At 37.5% G+C, this 17,713-nt stretch overlaps 1 protein-coding gene across 1 annotated transcript in view; it reads left to right on the plus strand.

Moving 5' to 3' along the window:
• Positions 1-15,358, plus strand: part of LOC125487080 (S phase cyclin A-associated protein in the endoplasmic reticulum-like) — a 62,612-nt gene extending 47,254 nt beyond the window's left edge. The window contains exons 2-5 of the mRNA XM_048617052.1: positions 80-363; positions 973-1,080; positions 14,195-14,331; positions 15,226-15,358. Of these exons, the coding sequence (XP_048473009.1) occupies positions 80-363; positions 973-1,080; positions 14,195-14,331; positions 15,226-15,358 (662 nt within the window). The remainder of the gene's footprint in view (positions 1-79; positions 364-972; positions 1,081-14,194; positions 14,332-15,225) is intronic.
• Positions 15,359-17,713: the final 2,355 nt, after the last annotated feature.

Consider the following 17,713-nt stretch of genomic DNA (forward strand, 5'->3'; position numbering starts at 1 on the left):
CTCCTCTGATGCTGCTTGGCCTGCTGTGTTCATCCAGCTCTGCACCTTGATTTATATTTACTTGTTTTACTGTTTTCAGCCCCTTTTGAAAAACGACAAAGGGCACAGGTTGTTATTTGGTTTTCCATTGTAGATTTAAACAGCGGAAAAGCACTAAGTGCTACAGTTGTTGCAGACAGTAATTTTTGCGTATGTTTTGCTTTTATGCAGCATGACGAGAGCAGTCGGAGGCACATGGAGCAGATAGAACAACGAAAAGAAAAAGCAGCTGAGCTTAGCAGTGGGAGACACGCTAACACTGACTACGCACCCAAACTTACTCCATATGAACGCAAAAAACATTGTTCTTTGTGCAACGTGTTGGTAAGTTCTACTGTTTGTGCTTCAACTTTCAATGATCTGGCTGAGGACTAGTGTAAATATTGTATTGCCTGACCAGAAGGCAAAAGTTGAAAAAATCAATCCTATGGAAAACGAGGAAGGTTCAAGGTGACCTAATTAAAATTTTTTTAAGGGATTTGGCAAAGTTGTTCCAAGAAAAATGGCACAAATGATAAAGTTATTGAAAAGGAGGGAGAAGTCGGATGGAATGAGAAGTGAATATGTTTTGGAATTACGTACTTAGGGAGTATTTTGAAAAGAACAATATTAATGTACTCGTGTGTTTCTAGAGAGAGAAGATTGGTATGTAGTGTGAATGCAGATGGCTTGTGGATTGATTGCTAACAAAAATAATGAGGCTGTTGCATCAAAGGATTTCATTTGGTTTCTTGAAGTTCTAACAGGTTTCTCTACACTATGCAAAATAAAAGTCTTATTGATGTAGGAATTGAATTTTTTAAAAATATAATTGGTTAGCTGGTGTGCAGTTCTGTGCTGATGACTGATTGTCCTTGTGCAGATCCTACCAATATTAACTAATATTGGAAGCTTGGAGAAATTACTTAGAAAATGTCACTTTCTGTTCCAAAGATCACCTCTGAGGTCTATCTCTTCAGCCACATAAAAGGGAGAAAACACCAACAAGCTGTACGGGAGAATAGCAGCATTCAAGGACGGGAACTGTCAGATGAAGAAGTGGTAAGTTTCATGAAAATGTAGTTTGATAAAACATTTGTTCAGTCTAAAAATGGTATGTAATTCATTTCTAAGCTGCAGAACCTTCTAACTTGATTTCTGCCTATTGTACCTTCTTTAATATCTTGTGCTGTGAGATTTGGCGCATAGACTTAACTTGTTAATTAATAATTAAAATAATTTTTGGGTACTTACTTTTGACAATTATGAAAATGTTTCTGATCAGGATTGTTTTATAATTTTATTATCCTCTCCTTCCTTTGTTATGGATCCCCAGAATAATGAACCATTTGCGCTGAGAGCATGATTGTGATTTGCTTCCAGTTTCTGTTATTACCATCCAGCATGAAGCAGATGACAGTTTCTCCAAGAGCGACTTTGCTCCTACTGGTTACCTCAACTACATTTTCTCACACCCTGCTTCTTGTAAGGGCTCCATTCCATTTTCCCATCTGTTTTGATGATGCTAACTTCTCATTGGCTCTTCGGACATGTGTTCCTTACTCCACGACCAAGACTCATGCTTCTTTCAATCTAGTCTATTGTATTCACTGCTCACAGTGCTCTACATTGGAAAATTCAAATGCAGGCTGCCTGCCTTGTACAAAATTGCCGTTCAATTTGCAAGCATGACTCCAAAGTGACAGTCCTTTTCCATTTTGTCATGGCTCACTGGTGTAGTGTGCTGTAGATCAAGCTCTGATTTTCCCGGAGTCATCACAACATTAAAGATTGTATCAAAATATGCAAAATCCCCAAATTTACCTGCCTTTAGCCTACCTTTTAGATAGGCTAACAGGAAACACAGACCAGGTTTCTCTACTTAACAAGAATTACTGTTTATGACAACTAAATAGTTTTTATCTGTAGGTGAACAACTATGAACTATCAACATATAACTCTACTAGTTAAAACTCAAATGCCCTTATAAACTTTCTCCTACACACAGAGGCATAAAAGCATTGATGTTACTGGTGGAGGGAAAAATTGGGAGGGCAGTTCAATTGCATTTGCAACAGGGCGATGATCCTTTTTGCTTACCAGGATTTGCTCATCTTCAATCTCACTTCAGGTACTTTCACTTCCTTGCAGGAGGCACAGAGCAACTGGTTCACAAATGATAAAGTCTTTGACTTATCGGTTAAAAGCAACAACATGCAGGAATAGTGATGGAAGATAAACTGGCTTTCTTTGGGCTTGGGGTAATTTTCAATGCAGACAGAAATACCACATCCCCTTTCAGAGGTCCAAAAGCATCTGGCCATATCGTTCACACTCATAAACTGCCCAGCTAACTGAGAGCCAATCACGTAGTTGTCGGCAGGCAGAAGGATTTTGTCATCACTGACTGATCACCACTTCATAGATCAATCAGCTACTTGTTTCTGGCTGAATTTCATTTCGTATACACCACCTGATGTCGGCCTGGCTGCAGTAACCTTCCTTCACTGTTTGATCAAGCAGCAGTATAAACAACACCTACAATATTTACCTTTCAAACAGTCCATTTCCCAATTCGGTCTACAATCAAAAATACCGAAAATAAAAAATTTCAGTCTTTACAATTTTAGTACATCACCATGCTTTCATACTGCAGTGATCCAGTGAAGCACAACACAAGCTGAGGAACATAGTCAATTTATAGACTCTGGATGCAGCATTGAGTTCAACAACTTCACACCATGAATTCTGTACCTATTTAGTTAACCCCATCTCCCGTGTTTGATTTTCTTAGCTTTGCTTTCAGCAGCTCAGCATTCTGCAGTTAACACTCTGGACCTGCCTCCCCTCTCTTCAACCATTACGGCTTCTTTGCCTTTTGTACTGTGATACCTGTGTTCTCTAATCTCTGCTACTTGACCTGCCCCAACCTTACTTTCCGTTCACTTGCTTCTCTCCACCTTTTAGTACAGTGTAAAACCCTTTACTTTTCCACCTTGCACTTCAGTTCTGAAGAGTCAAATTGAACTCAAAGCAGTGACTCTCCTTCCCTGTCCACACATGCTGCCAGACCTGCTGAGTTTCATCACTTTCTATTTTATTTGAGATTCCAGCATCTGCAGTATTTACTTTCAACTTTCCCTCTGTTTCCTTCTTGTTTACTGAGAAAACTGAGTTGCACAATCTGGGGCAGATTTTCCACTTTGAATGCATTCAGTGATCTATGTTCAAGTAGTGTACAAAAGTTTATTCCCTTCGGCTTCTGTGCATATTGTTGAGTGCAAATTCTGACACAAATTAGTACAATCAGACAAAGTTTGAGAATGTAATTTTAAGCAAATATTCATGCTAGATTTCTGTATAGTCACTGGCCTACTTCGCAACTGAGAAAGGGTTAACAAAAGTAAACAATTTTAATTAGAGTCTACTATCTGTGAGTAATTCAATTTTAAACAATTGAAAATGACTTTTTTAAAAACCTTAAGAGCTGTTTCTTATTATATTGAGGCACAATGGTCAGCTTCTTCATTTTTTTAAAAATTCAAAAGCTTGTAAAATGTGGCTATTAGTGTCCTAGCTCCTACAAGACACTCTTTAATTTTAAGAGCCTCATCAAAGGCCTTCAAAGTGGGGAAAATAGCTCAAACTTGAATCATGAATAATTCGATGTGGGAGAGTTCTTTTTTGGGTTGGACCAATGTAGAACGATAATGTTAAATTATTCCAAAACTTTGTAGAACCTTGAAATGTCTGGGATGTCATTTATACTTGAATTTCTATGGTACTTTCTGCTTATTTGACTGTTCTTAAGTACATTGTGCTGAAAAAAACAATGCATTCAAGCAGAGATTCCTCATATATAGGCAATCTTAGTTATTGTACAGCAGTGTGGTACAATACCACAGGAACTGGCTAAACTCATTTTAATTATTTCTGTTCCCGCTCTGACATTTCTGGTTAAAAGTTTATGCAGTAACGTTCATTAAACATATTAAGTTGAAGCTTAGGTTTAAGTTGCCATATTGTGGAACAGCCCTAGGCTGTGTAAGCTGATAACTGTCAAACTTGCACAAATATATAAAAAGATCAACTCTTCAAAGTATTTTAAGGATTTATACAGTGCTACAAAAAAGAATAATTGACTTGATTGTGGGAATTCTCCCACACCACTCAAATATCTCACCATCGCATTTCGGAAAATGTATCATCTGAGAGGCAAGCTATTTAAGAAAATGGCAACTTCAAACTAGTAAATGCTTTTTCCATTTAGTATGAAATTTGTTACAAATATTGATTGCTAACTTTCCCCCCATTTGACTGTAATGTGCTAAAATATGATTGTCTCTTTACGTTCAACTATTTCCGATATTCTAAGTGATGTGTCAGGGACAAAAGGAAGAGGTATATTGAGTGATTTTTACTGTCCCTCTTTCCAGTCTGTAGCAGGAGTTGATTTTTAATTTTTTTTTCATACTTTTCCCCTTTAAAAGTTGAATGGTGGTCTGTTTGCCTACATCCTGTTTGGAAGTCCAATTAAAAAAGACCCACAGCAATTTCTTTAGGGTTTAAGAAAGAAAGAAATCAGGAAGGAAAAGAGAGAACTTACAATTATTTAAAACCAAAAATATCAGAATTCATTATGAATTTGCAAATCTGTGATGTCACTGTCTAGTTGAGGTTCTTTCAGTTGGCTGTGTAGAACAGCCTCTTTCAGAGGAACTTGGACATTCTCAAATTGCTGATGAAGGTGCACTGAGTGTAATCTTAAAAGTTGGTTCACTTTGCAGTCAAAACACTGGTTAAATTTAAGAAAATAGATATTTTTGAGAAATCAGAGGCATGTGCTTAGCTGAGTCTGGAGCTACTTACTCTTTTGGTATTACAAGCAGACTAATGAAAGTGTCAAAACTGTACAGCTGAAGCTGATTTAAATAATCCAGCAGTTGATGTGACCAGGGTTTCCAGGTGGGGAGATAATGTCTTTGAGATGGTTTTGATTTCCTTCTTCAGAAACCATTGTATTTTGAGGAGGTAACTGTGGAATAACTTGCACTAGATGAATCCATAAAGGATTCAGTGGTGTCCTTAGTTTCACTGGCTGTGGTAGACATCTGGTCTACTAGTTCTTTGAATTAACTTGGCTGGAATATTCATACAATACCAGGAGTATCGCATTCCAGGAGGATGATCGAAGCGTTTGTCCTTTGATTACTGCTGGTCAGAACTTTCCAGAAATTGTGGTCAACAGGCGTCATGTGATCAATGGCATCCATGTTGTCAGTCTAGCAAAGTGTCCATTTTTAAGAAAATCTAAATAAGAGGATGTAGTTTTAAAAAACACAAATTAGAATCTCTCTCCTCATACCTTGTAGGCATTACAAATATCATTAAATATGAACGACTTCCTTCAAATGGACTAATTCCACTCATTACATTAGAAATTCAAATGCTTCAGTTGTCAAATGCTGTGCCTACTGGAGCTGAATCATCCTGACCAAGCAAGTGATATTAAGTGCCCCTTGAACTCTGACCACCATTCAGCTGGATTATGGCTGATTATATGCTTTGACCTCCATCTACCTGCCTTGTTCCTTAACATGTAATACTTTACCTTATCAGGAAAGCTAGGTAGTTACTTGTATAGAGCTGAGCTGACCAAAACAAAAGGTATGGAAGAAACAACAAATGAATGCCAAGAGAGCAAAAATATTTCAAAGGGACAACTAATGAATTTAGTAAGATGTTGCTTTGTTTATTGATGTGTGCAGTATTAAATAATCTGAGTCATGGTGACAATAGAAACATTTTAATTGTCATCAGAACTTGAAGTGAGAGAGAGAAAAATTTAGGCAGGGCTTCTGTTCGCATGGCACCTAAGGGGAAAATGTTTGTATGCCAACATGTGTGAACTCGTGTGTAGATGTGTGCATTTTAGGTGAGGGCAGAATTTAGCTCATCTATGAAATCGTTCCTATGAAAGCTGCGCACTGAAACTCGGTGAATGAAAGCTCCAGGCAAGAAATTTAGACCGTGGTGAATGGAAATTGGGGGCATTTAATTATTTCTGATATTCATCTATAAAAAGTTAACACCAACGGAATAAGTCATCATCTTAATGCACCTATATATCTGTGTCTGAATAAAAAATAGCTGACCTAATTAAATTAATGACCATCTTTTACTTTTGTGGTTCATAATATATAATTGGACAATTTAGATGAAATAAAATGAATTATATCCAATGTTATGCTGACCATATGTGTGTGTGTGTGTGTGTGTGTGTGTGTGTGTGTGTGTGTATATATATACATATATAAAATATATAGATAATACCACACATGAATTATGAAAGAGATGTATATTCATTTGCCCACTTAACTGCAAAAGTTAATCATTGCCTGAAGTGCTTTGAGATGTGTCATGATAAGGTATGATATGAATGCAAGATTTTTAAAATTTATTCATCATTACAGAGTATAATTTTTAACTCCTCATAAACTAACCTCTTTATATAATTAAAATTGCTAAATAAGGAGTTTTAAAGGTTTTTTTGAAAATGTGAATTATTACATATCACGTAACATTGGATTGGTTATGATAGAATTGCAGAATTTTTATGATATAGACGGAAGACATTTGGCCCATCGTGTCTGCACCAACCCTTGCCTCCCACTTATACTAATATGGATTTTGCTTCTTTTACTAATCATTTTAAATCTGTGCCCTCATTTTTGATGCGTTCTAGAGTCCGAACAGTTTCTTCCTATCTATTCTGTCCACACTGCGGATGACTTTTGAATACCACTATCAAACTTCCTTTCGGCCTTATTTTCTTTAAAGGATAACAGTCATAGCTTGTCCAATCTACCTTCATTACTGACGTTCCTCATCCACAGAACCATTCTCATAAATCTGTTCTGCACTCTGTCTAATGCATCATGTCCTTACTAAGTTACAATGATTAGAGCTGGACACAATATGTGAGCCAAGGCCAAACCATTTTATGCAAGTTCAATACAATGTTCTTGCTGTTGTACTCTGTGCCCCTGTTAGGGTTCTGGTATGCTATATTGACTGCACTCTCAACATGTCCTGCTGTCTTCAATGGCTTAAGCACATACATAGTGGCATCACTCTGCTCTTGCATCTACTTTAGATTTGTTCACTTTCTATTGTATTGCCTTTCCATGTTCTTCCTTCCAAAATGAATCATTTCACTTCCTTTGCTTTGAATTGCAACTGCCACTTGCCCATTGGCTTGTCTATGATGTTTTCAAGTTCTCCACTATCCGTCGGACAGTTTAGTTTTGCATCATTCATGTTCTCCACATACATGCTGTAAACTTGACTATTTTACTTAATATCAGAACGTTTTTAAAAATTGAAAGCTTCAACAGTATTACAAAATGTAATGTAATTTCCTTGAAATTTAAAACTGTAACATGGAGTTTCTTCATTTGCTTGTGTGCGGGTGGCTTATACATAAATTGTGGACTTTTTTATTTGCATTAGTTATTTATAGAGATCAAGTTGTCACATTATTACTGTTGTGTAGCAGATGTCTCGAGGGAAACCCTACATGCTGCAGACCTAAACTATTTGAGATCTTTATTGCTATTGAAAAAAAGCTTTGAGGCTTGGGGTGGGATTTTTGTTTGAAAGGTTTCCTATTTTGCAGTGACTTTTAACTTTATTGTATTAACACTTGGTGCTAGACTCCACCACCCCCTAGCAGAGTTATTAACTTAGGAAATTGTTCAAAACCTTTTTCCTGACCTTCCAATGGGCAAACGTGTCATCATTAACTTGCATAACTAATGTTTCCCAAATATGGAAGTAGTTACAATTTTGGCCCAAGTTGGAATAATAGATAATGAAATTTTATTCAATCTCAACCTCTTAACAAGAAATCCAAGAATCTGTCTTAAGGACATTTATAGTCCAAGGCAGCTTCCTGAAGCATTTCTGCAAAAGCACTTCTGATTGCCATGGAAGTGTGCCAGTTTATATTGTGGTGAATTCCACAGCAATACAGTGACATGAAAACAAAAATGCATGGAACTTAGTACAGATGTTGTAGGTTTAAAGTTGTGAATTTGTTGTTGGCCAGCATGTACCCCAATACCTGAGAAAGATCATATGGATCAGGGTGGAGTTTTCCATCCATTGCTTGGGTGGATGATTTGTAAGTCTACTGAACATTTCCATGTTGACAGACATTGCTGGGAGGACCAAATTACTTTGAGATGCTTGAATTAACCCTGATGATCTGTAGGAAAGTGTGGCAACATTCTTTTTATAAAAATGACATCACTCATAAACTGAGGCAAAAGATCATTGATTCAAACATAACTGCAGAGTTTGAGTGCATAATCTGGAATGGTACTGGAGAGCAGTAATGAGGAAAAAACAAAAACATAAATTGCTGGAAAAACTCAGCAGGTCTAGCAGCATCTGTGAAGAGAAAGCAGACAGCAATTCTGAAGAAGGGTCACCAGACCCAAAATGTTAACTCTGCTTTCTCTCCCTGGATGCTGCCAGAGCTGCTGAGTTGTTCCAGCAATTTTCATTTCATTTCTGATTTCCAGCATCTGTAGTTCTTTGTATTTTTTTTCCCCAGTACTGAGGAAGCGCTGCCATGTCAGATGTGCTATATTTTGGATGAATGGTTTTCAGATGAATGGTGCATTTCTCTTTCACATATAGACAGTCTCATTCATCGTCTCTATTAGTTTTAATTATCAAATACCTTTTTTATAGTCATATTGTATAAAACACGCTGATAGAGATCATTTAGTGTCTCAAACAACAATAAATTCTAAGTTTCAAGGCATAAAACTGACATAGTTCATCTCCTGCAAAATTAAAAAATAAGGGATGAAGACTATCCATGTTTTAAATGGACTGAATTTATGATTGCACGATCTAAAATTCAAGCTGCTATCATAATGGTATTTCTTTGAATAAGCCAAAGAAAAATTCTGTCAATTCCTTAACTGCACCAGACTCCCCTTCCATGAGGTTTTTTGTTCCCCATTGGTGTGTTATATGTGATTACAGTTCTGTACAAATGAAAAGATGTGTTAGGGATAGAAGTAGGCCAGTCAGCTATCAGGTTTGCTCCACTGTTTAATTAGTTCATGACGAGTGTACATCTAAATTTCTCCTACCTTTGCTGTCTATCGTTTGACATTCTTGCTGAATAAAAATTTGCGATAAAAGCAAAAACTGGATGCTAGAAATATAAGTTAAAATAATGCTGAGGAAACTTCATTGGACATGGAGTTTGGAGTCCTAGATGACTCCACTTTCTGAATGTTAACTCTATTTTTCTCTTCACAGATGCTATCAAACCTGCTGCGTTACTTCAACGCTTTCTGCTTTTTATTTAATATTTTAATTTGTTTGTTTCTTGTAAGTCATTTAAAATATATTTTAAATTGTCAGAACTAAGTTGGTTTTTAACTTGGTGCTGAGTGAAGCAGTTTAATGGAGTTATTTCACATTAGTTAAAAGCCAAAGCTGCAAGTCTGGACATAATGTGGTTTAATCTGTTTTAATGTGATAATCTGGTACTTTGATCTCCACCTTTGAGATATGATGCTCATGTCTGAAATGAGGTATCATTACTTTGTTTTCGTAATGAATTCTTAGGGATGAATTCTGATATTTGTCCAAGCTGCGTAACCTGAAAGGTGAGAACTCTGAGAAATGCCTGCAATCATGTAGCACTGGTTTGGTATTGTAGAAGATATGAGGATCACTCACTTCAGTTTTCTCTCTCTCTCTCGCACCTGCCCTCTGTCCCTCTCACTTGCACTCACCCTTCTCCCTGTATCCCTGTTTTCATCAGTTCTTTGCCATATCATCATCAACTGTTGAATGACAAATGACTATAATTATTGGATTTCTGATAGTGTATGGATCATGTAATAAAGGACAGATTTATAATCAGAAACTAAGCATTGGAACAAGTAACCGGGACACTGCCTTATGTCCTTATTCATTGCCACACCCATCCTCCTGATTTGATGGACAGCTTGTAATTGTTGTACAGTGATAGTGGAACAGCTGGCTGACTTGTCATTTTATATCCAAAGCTTTCTTACTGATGGGTGTCGGTTTCAGAGACTGGGATTAGGTTTGTTTTGTTCAGTTATCACTTTAGACAGGAGCATCACTGAGTGAATAGATTATATCAGTGATAACTTCTTGAATCTGTTCCACAGCTGCAGGTGGATAGGATGGTTGTGTTTCATCTCCCCAGTCTGATACTGTGGCAGGCAGATTTAAAGTGTTTGTTTCTTTCATGATGCTGTATTGGGATGGAACACTAGAATTGGACCATTTTTGATGCTTTGGGTTTAATAACAGATATGCTTTTAAGACAGCGAATTTAGTTTTTTCAGTTACTGTAAGCAAAATAAATTTAACCTGGAAAAGGAGCAATCATAAAATAAAATTACTTTTAGATTGGTGTAAATAACTAAGGTTGGCTGTACCGTCACACGTCAATTTATGGACAATTAGTGTATTTTATGATTATATAAAATTATTATACAGATTTTTAATCTTCATAATATGGAGGCTATCAGACAGATCATAGTAAAAGTACAGGATTTTGTTCAAAAGTTTGAAGGATCCATAATTTCAGCATTAAGCAAGTGGCACAGATCTCTGATAAATTTCTGACAGATTAACAAAAATGTTCGTTAAAATTTAGAAGGACTTCCCCAATGGCTTACCAAATGAGTGCACTGTCCAATCTGGATCCCAGTTGTAGAGACCAGGCGGATCTTCATTTGGATTCCTGACATTATTTATATTGGCCAAACTTTGTTGGAGGAGTGCTGAGACTCTCCATTCATATATCATTGCTCCGAGGTGAGGAGGGGGAACTCAGCTAAGGTTTCCTCTCATGCTCGTAATGCACTTTAGGCATCAGATAAGGATGGAATCATTGTTGCTTCATGGAATTGTAGTAGACTCTCAGCATTTTAGGTGCATTCCTGGAAGAATAACATTGGTTCTTCCAAACACAAATTAGAAAATAAGAAAACCAAAAGGAAGAACAACAACATTTTTCAAAATTGTAAACATTTTTAAACTAATAGAACTTGTTGAATTTCATTTTTGTCTTCTCCTATTGCCAGTAAAATTATGGATTGGGTTTCAGGATCTCTCACTTCTGTGTTCTTATGAATCTTACGGTTGTGGCTGGATTCTTTTTAAACAGTTAATGAGTTAATTGTGCAGTACATTCAGTGCTTAGAACATGTGTTATTTTACCTTTAGGCCTATTTTCATAGCGCTGAGGACTAGCAGCACGATAGATGTATTACAAAATAATGTATTAATGCATTTTCTTATTTTACTTTGACTACTTTTTTCCATCTATTCTGCACTAAATCATTCTGCTGTAGGCTTCCTTAAATCCCATTTTACATTTTGTAGTATCCTATCAAACAATCCTCATAAATGCAATAAGTCAAACCCTGCTAGTCGAACAAAAAATATTGCCTCTCCATTTAATGCCTGCCAATTTATTTGGCAAATTTCAGAGTTCTAATTATTGTGAGTCTGTAAAAAACTGTGACCTTTTGTGTGAGGGTGAGAGAAACTATTGAACACTGAATTTATGCCATGCAATTTTGTTACTTTACGGAGTATTCTTGCAAAATCAGCACAGTCTTGACAATTGTAATGCCAGCAGATACAGCTTCCAGTGAAATGACAAATGTTTGTATGCTGGCTTAGATTCACATCTCAACATTTGCATATCTAGTTGGTGAGATACTGTGCACCCCAATAAGGTATATTAGTTTGCCACTCTATATGTAAAGAATAGAGAGAAATTGGTGGTTGGAATAGCACCATAAAATGTTGTGATCATTTCTCTTCTGGCTCCCAATCCTCTATGTCAATCTTCCTCGTTTCATCGCTGTGGGACAATATTGAACAGAGTCTCAATGATTTGCACAGGGCTGAGAGCAATCAGACACGAGTGAATCAGTGTGCAAATGGCACTTAACTTAGTGTGGCAGTAATAAGCGTCCAGTTGTAAGTGAACAACAAATGGTGCAGAGCATAGTTAGATTAAGGAAATGTGAGTGGGCGGTGGGGTGGATGGATAAAGAATCATTGTGTACATGAAAGACAGAACTGTGACATGGTGCAAATCAATTAGGCAACCATTTTAGATGTTTATTGAGCAGAAATGATGTTTGTGTGGTTTGACTTGTGGACTTTTCTGTAAACTGCTGAGATGGAAATATATTTGTAATTGGGGGGGTGGATTTTCTTAAATATAATCTCTGAAATATATTCATATAAGCAGCATCTACAGTATTTTGCAATTATTAGTTTAAATAGGTATGTAAAGGTAGCTCAGTAGGTTTGTGTCTCAATTATGGATGTGTTCTAGAACATGCATATATATCAATGTTCACTATATTGTGGACCTTGATTGGGTTCTAGAGAGGTGTTGAAAGGTAATGTCAAGAAGCTAACGATGATCAATGTACCAGTTAATATAGGCCACTCTCATGCTCATCTTAGCAGCTGATGTGACCACAACTTGCAGTTTTATAGTGCCATTAACAGGACATTGTGGCTCATTGGAGTGATTATCAAAGCATGGTGGAGGAACTAAATTAAAGACCAGTGATGACAGTAAAACCGTAGCAGTAAAACCCTACACCTAGTGACAGACACCTGAACAGAGATAAATACATACATTAAAATGTAGAGCTGTTGGGATGCAGTAGTAGTATCCCAACCTTTGAGCCAGGAGTCCTGCATTCAAGTCCCACCTGCTCCAGAGGTGTATGACAATATCTCTGAATGGTTGATTCAAAAATAAGTTAAAATGTGGGAATGAGGTCCTCTTCTGGTGCAGTGGCAATGTCCCCACCTGTGGACTAGGAGACCTAAGTTAAAGTCCCAACTGCTCCTGAGATGTGTAACAATATCTTTGAACAGGTTGATTAGTTAAAAAAAGACGTAGGAATATGAATTAAATGAGAATGGGCTTTGTCTGATTTTCCAGCATCACCTAAGACTTGATTTTATTCTGTGTAGCCCAGTGATAATAATGGGTTCAGTCATTTTCAATCAGGGGCCCTTCCTATGCCACATCTCCAAGCAAAAATAGGAAATGTAGCACCCTCCCTTTTACCTCTTTGCCCTTCACCATCCAATTTTCAATTCAAATTACAGTACTTGCAGCTCACAGTGTGGTCCCTATACATTAGGGAGACCAAATGCAGGTTGAGTAACTGCCTTGTGCAGACATGACCCCAAGCTTCTAGTGCTTGTCATTTTAATTGTCTATGTTGCTCTCACGTTGAAATCTCAGCCTGCTGCACTATTCCATTTAATTACAACTTCGGCTTCAGGAACAGTATCTCATCTTTCAGATAGAGACTTTAAAGCATTCTTAACGCAACATTGACTTCAGCAATTTCAGATTGTGAACTTTGTTTCCCCCCCTCTCCCCCAACTAACCCTTTTGTTCCTTTTTTTGCATGTCTCACTTTTTCTCATTTTTGTTTTCAGATAACAGCCCACCTCTATGCACATCTTTTGTTTGTTTCTTTTCTTGCTCCACCGCAACTCCTTTTGTCTTCATAAGACTTAAGGCTTTTGTCATTTAGTCTCTCCTGTCTTCCAACCAATACAGACTTTCCTTTGCCCTTAATAAAAACCGAAAGAACTGCGGATGCTCTAAATCAGGCACAGAAACAGAAGTTGCTGGAAGCTCAACGCGTCTGGCAGCATCTGTGAAGAAAAAAATCAAAGTTAACGTTTCAGGTCCGGTGGCCTGTTCTGAGGAAGGGTCACTGGACCCGAAACGTTAACTCTGATTATTTTTTTCTTCACAGATGCTGCCAGACCTGCTGAGTCTCCTTTGCCCTTGTCCCTCTTGCCGTATCCCTTGCTCAAATCTATATGCATTTCTTTCTATTTCTGATGAAAGATTATTGACCTGAAGATCTGTCTCCACACATGCTATCTGACTTGCTGAGTATTTTTGTGTTTATATGAGTTTCTTACAGTCTCTGCAAAAGAGCAAAGCGTGAAGGATTTGTCCAGAGCTATGCACAATGCAACTTTGAGTTCCACTGAAAGTCAAAGTTTATGTCGGCAAATGATTATTTTTGCTATTTTCCATCAGGAACATCTATCCTGCAAGAAGTACATTACAGACGTTGTGACTGAGACCTGTGTGCACCCTGAGACATCAAAGGATGCAGAAGAGAAGCAGAAAGTCAGGAAGAAGGCCAAGAAACTTCGAGCGCGCATGAACTCCAGGTAATGTTAGTCATGCAATCAATTTGACTTCTTCATCCTTAAAAAGAAACTTTAGAGGCTAGTTTTCTTTGTACACCAAGTTATTTGTTTCATAGATTATCTTAAAAATACACTGATGAGCCTAATTTATAGCCACTTTCTGTGATTAGAAAAGAAAACTCAAAATCGATCTGGAGCCCTTGCTTTCACCTATTAAGAGCTTTTTTCATAATTGGCTGCTAGCACCTAGCCCAAACTATAGTTGCTTCCAGCAAGCATTTGTATGTTTAAGTATGTGTAAACCATGCCTATTTTTCTTCCCAGCTATTGATTTTTAAATGAAGTATCAAGGAAAATCAATAGTAATCAACAAATAGAAGGCAATATGCAGGAGTGTCAAATCCCAGGTCTAGGGTTTAATTAATTTTGTTGGCTGTCACAACATGGTGAAAAAGTTGGAAATGCTCTGAAATATAAAGTGAGTTGTCAAACCTGTAGTTTGTCATAGGGTTGGAAAGTGACATTTGTGGATCAGAGTTGTATGCAGTGTGTTGTTTTATTGTTAGCTGCCACCATCCCCCTTCTCTTATAGATATGGTGTAGTTATTTTTGGTTTGAGATATTACAGTTACAAATGGCTTTATATTCTGTTACCCATGGACTGACAAAAGCAGATCCTCAGTATGAAGTGGTAAATGAATTTGAGAGTGAATAGCATCACATGCACCACACTTAAATCCTGTCAATTTCTTTTTGTGTTGACTCGTTTGGAATTGTACATCACTGCCATTCTTCTGTGTTTAGGCATTGACAAATAAAACTTGGCTTACTGAGCTGCCTTGTTAGTAGGCACACTTAGCATATTGTGTTATATTCAGTATTCAGTGTCCTACTTGTTTTCCCAATCTGTTTTAGATTTGCTTTCTTGTCCCTATCAAGTGTTTCTCTGCATCATTCTGGCAGTGAAAATAAGCAGGCAGGTGATCTGCTCCCAGGCACAAATGCTGCCTTCTTCACCATTGATCCAAGATGGCAGGCGGTGAAGTGAATGGTCATAAGTTCTTCAATTTTTTTTCTCTCATTTTTCTCTTGTTTGAAGTTTATTTGATAGCACAGATGATCACAGAATAGTTTGTTTGGTCAATCATATTGGAATGAAATGGATTTAATTAATCTTTTTTGCAGTATTGTGCAAAGCCTTTTTTTAAACAAAGTAAGTTTTCAGCAGTAAAAGTCAGTATAACGTAACTATCAAGAACAGCATCAGAAAGATTCTACACAACAACACACTGCAGCAACACGGAACTACGCCAAGAGGAAGAGGAAGAAGAATACCTCTTCCAAGTGTTCAAGGATAATGGATATCCAAAGAACTGGGTCAGAAGATGCCTACAAGAACAGCATCAGAAAGATTCTACACGCCCCGACGCATTCATCACACTACCCTGCATCAGGAACACGTCGGAATTCACCATAAGACTCCTGCGACCACTGGGCATCAGAGTGGCACACAAGCCTACGTTAACCCTACGACAACTGCTCACCCGAACTAAAGACCCACTCCCCGCCATGGACAGGACTAATATCATCTACAAAATCCCCTGCAGAGACTGCGAGAAACACTACATTGGACAAACAGGAAGGAAACTAACAACAAGAGTACATGAACACCAACTGGCTACAAAAAGACACGACCGATACTCACTCATCTCGATCCTCATGGACAAGGAGAACCACAACTTCGACTGGGACAACACCAAAATCCTGGCTCAGGCTAGGCAGAGACAAGCACAAGAACTCCTGGAAGCATGGCACTCCACGAAGCATGCTATTAATAAACACGTTGAACTTGACCCCATATATATTCCACTAGGAAGGAAAACCGGAAGTGAGGCAATCCATCTCAACGGACCCCAGAGTTTAAAAACCAGGCAGGAAAACACTGACGCTTCATCGGAGGCTGCACTGAGGATGTTGCCAAGCATGGTAACGAAACGTCTGCAAAACAACAACCAGCTCAGCGAGCCAACCAACCTCAACAGTAACTATCAAAGGTAAACAGAGTAGAAAATCCAATGTAGGCATTAAATAAATGTAGTGTCCTGTGAAAACTGTTGTATAAATTGCAGTACTGGATCAGTCATGATCTTATTTTGTAATTGGAATTACTATAAAAAAAGTCCCAGGAGGGTTATGCTGGAGTAGAAAAGTTTCACTTTGCATATTGGACTTTGTGAAAGTTCATGTGCTTCAAAGTAAGTACTTGAGACTGTCTGTGAACAGAAACTTGGACTAATGTGTCAAAAGCCTCATGGAGCTAGTGTTAAATTGGCAGTCATCCACAGAAGCCAGACAATGGCTGATGTGGCAAAAATATCACATTGGTGCAGTAACAATTGATTTTCTGAGATGGGAATTCTATCACACCTTGTTGGAGTACACAAAAAAAAGAGCAGGAGTAGACCACATGGTCCTTCCAAGTGTGTTCTGCCATTCACTTAAAAAATGTCCAATATTTTCCTTCAACTGCACCTTTCTGCGTTATCCCAAATTCCCTTAAATCCCTTAGTTTTCAAAAATCTCTTGGTTTTATCTTGAATATACTCGATGACTGACCGTGCACTGGCCTCTGGAGTAGATAATTCAAAAGATTCACAACTGTAGACGGAATACTGGAAGTTACCATTGGGAACCCAAATTGGAAAGTGTTCAATTTTTCAGCATCTTATTGAGGAAGTTTACCAAAACAGAAAATTAAATGCAAGTACATTATTACTGTTGCCTCAGTTTGTTGAGCTGTTGCATCTGAATCAGAAGATTTTTCAAGTAGGACTTGAGCATCTATTCAAGACCTACAGTTCAGTGCAGGACTGAGCAGGTGCTGCCTTGTTTTGAATCAAACTCAGTTTACATCATCCTGACCAAGTCGACATTTTAAAAAAAAAAATCCAGTGGCATCAACCAAAAATGATTTTCTGCCCTATATTCCTACCTCAAAGTCAGGTTAACTAGTTATATGTTTATTTGCTTTTGTGTATATTTTTGTGTGCAAAATGCTGTAGCTTGTTTACATAACCAACAGTAACTGAATTTCTAAAGGACTTCATTGGACTAAAAGACTTTGGGAAAATCCAAGATGTGATAGACACTGTATAAGAAGTTACAGTTTGTTTTAAACTAAGTCTCAGTTTACTTTTTAACCTCTGAACAGGCGCTTTTGCCAGACAGAATCTTAAACAAAGTACCATCTTATTGCACAGCCAAGTAACACTAAATAGTTTCACACAAATCCAGCTTGCAGCTAAGAAATATTTGTGTTTTATAGCTTTTCGTTATTCCTTCATGTAGTTTGTTTCCCTACCAAGACAAATGTTTGAGGACTTTTAATTGTAAACCATTTTCC

This window comes from Rhincodon typus, chromosome 36 (assembly GCF_021869965.1).
Source record: "Rhincodon typus isolate 14 chromosome 36, sRhiTyp1.1, whole genome shotgun sequence".
NCBI lineage: Eukaryota > Metazoa > Chordata > Chondrichthyes > Orectolobiformes > Rhincodontidae > Rhincodon > Rhincodon typus.